The sequence below is a fragment of the Nanorana parkeri genome, unplaced genomic scaffold (genome assembly GCF_000935625.1).
Source record: "Nanorana parkeri isolate BGI_ZX_2015 unplaced genomic scaffold, ASM93562v1 scaffold1048, whole genome shotgun sequence".
Classification (NCBI taxonomy): domain Eukaryota; kingdom Metazoa; phylum Chordata; class Amphibia; order Anura; family Dicroglossidae; genus Nanorana; species Nanorana parkeri.
Window position 1 is genome coordinate 283,049 of NW_017307316.1, and position 1,895 is coordinate 284,943.

General features: G+C 47.0%; 1 protein-coding gene across 1 annotated transcript; it reads right to left on the reverse strand.

The window, feature by feature from the left end:
• Positions 1 to 852: 852 nt before the first annotated feature.
• Positions 853 to 1,528, reverse strand: LOC108796050 (N-acetyltransferase 8-like). Its single transcript, XM_018567429.1, has one exon. The coding sequence runs from the start codon at positions 1,522 to 1,524 to the stop codon at positions 853 to 855; it is 672 nt and encodes a 223-aa protein (XP_018422931.1). The 5' UTR covers positions 1,525 to 1,528.
• Positions 1,529 to 1,895: the final 367 nt, after the last annotated feature.

Consider the following 1,895-nt stretch of genomic DNA (forward strand, 5'->3'; position numbering starts at 1 on the left):
CGGAAGCTCAAGTACTGGGCTAGTTATCGGTGCATCCCTAACATATACTGTATATAATCGGCAACATTTTGCCCACATGAAGACATGTGGGGCAAACCAGCATAAACACAAACTGCATTGAATAGTATAGCAAGACATGCTGAGGACATCCGTTCCAACTTGTATGCAAAGAGTAATGGAGCAGTGAAGGTCTACCCAGGACCCTAGTGTAAGAAGTGGGGGACAACTGTGCCAAACATTTGAGGGATAAAACCACCCCCTAGTTTTAAGTTCTCCTGCATTTGACCTCATATTAGGTTGCTTAAACCTGGAACGTGTTGAGACTTCTTTACTTCTCATTGAACACATTACATTTACCAGCAAAGTTAAAGGAGAACTATGTGGTGAGTGCTTTTCACTCAACTCATAGTTCTAGCCGACCTGTGACCATGAGACTGTCACAGGTCGGCTCAGTAGATCGGGAGGTGAGCAAACATATACTGGCGTTCGCTCACCTCTCGATCCTGTCACGGCTCTCTGCTGGATTCCCCCCTCCCCGCTCCGCCAGCACTGACTGGCGGAACGGACGGGGGAGGGGGCGGGTACAGCTGGCTCTGCCTCTAGATAGGCAGAGCCAGCTGTCACTCACGCAGCTGGGCAGATCTCGACATCCATGTCGGGATCCGCTCCGGCTGCGGCGTCTCAGTATACCGCGAGGAGTAGCTCTCTATATACTGAGCCTAGGGTGACGAGAGGATGCTAGTTTGTGTCCTCCCGTTACCCTAAGGAGAACTATGGGGAAAAGCCCTGACCCCATAGTTCTCCTTTAAGCATTTTAATAACTGATGCAGTAAAGAACTTTGAGAAACATTTTTATTTGCTACTCGGGATGTCGTATCTAAAAAATATCCATTGCATACTAATCAGTCTCTCCGTGAATTGGGTCATGTCGCTGATGTTTGTACACTTGAATCCCATCGACCTGTACAAGCATGTGGCAGGCATCTGTAGTGTTGTGGTAGAGAGGACCACCGCCTTACTCCCTTTCTTATGGGCAAATTCAATTACTGTCCTGCACAAGACTTTAGAAATGCCTTTACCCCGGTGGCTGGAGACCACATTCATTCTTTTCAGTTCTGTGTTTTTCTCTACACTTGGTAGATAAGAGGGAACAGCAGCCACTGTCCCCACCAACTCCCCATCAGACTCCACCACCCAAAAATTGTACCCTTCCCGCTGGAGATAATATTTTGAGATGTCTTTCATGTCGTCCGCCATACATTCTGTGGCATAGCCATAGAAGAATCTTCTTCCACACAGCCAAAGCACGACCAGTACAATGACCACATCCAAGATGGCCAGAAAGATGGAGCCAACACTGAGCAGAGGGAGCAGAAACCCAAGAAGCATGAGGACCCAGTTGTGAGGTAGCTTCAAGCCATGGAAAAAAGCGGTGTAGGCGAGTTTATGACATCCTTCAATAAAGATTTTTTTGACTGCTGGAAAATCCGAGTTCTTGTACTGTCGCACAGTGAGGGATGACATTGTGTTCCTGAAACAAATACGATAGGTAATTAACATTTTTAAATGGTAAATATCAGTAATAGATAGGAAGGACCACTTGTTACTCAATGGTTTTTGATTGCCAAAAGTATTGGGACGCCTGCCCTTACAAGCACATGAACTTTAATGGCATCCCAGTCTTAGTCCGTAGGGTTCAATATTGAGTTGGCTCCGCCCTTTACATCTATAAACAGCTTCAACTCTTCTGGGAAGGCGTCCACAAGTTTTAGGAGTGTGTCTATGGGAATGTTGGACCATTTGTGAGGTCAGGTACTGATGTTGGACGAGAAGGCCGGGCTCCCCAGCCTCCGCTCTAATTCATCTCAAAGGTGTTCTATGGGGTTGAGGTCAGG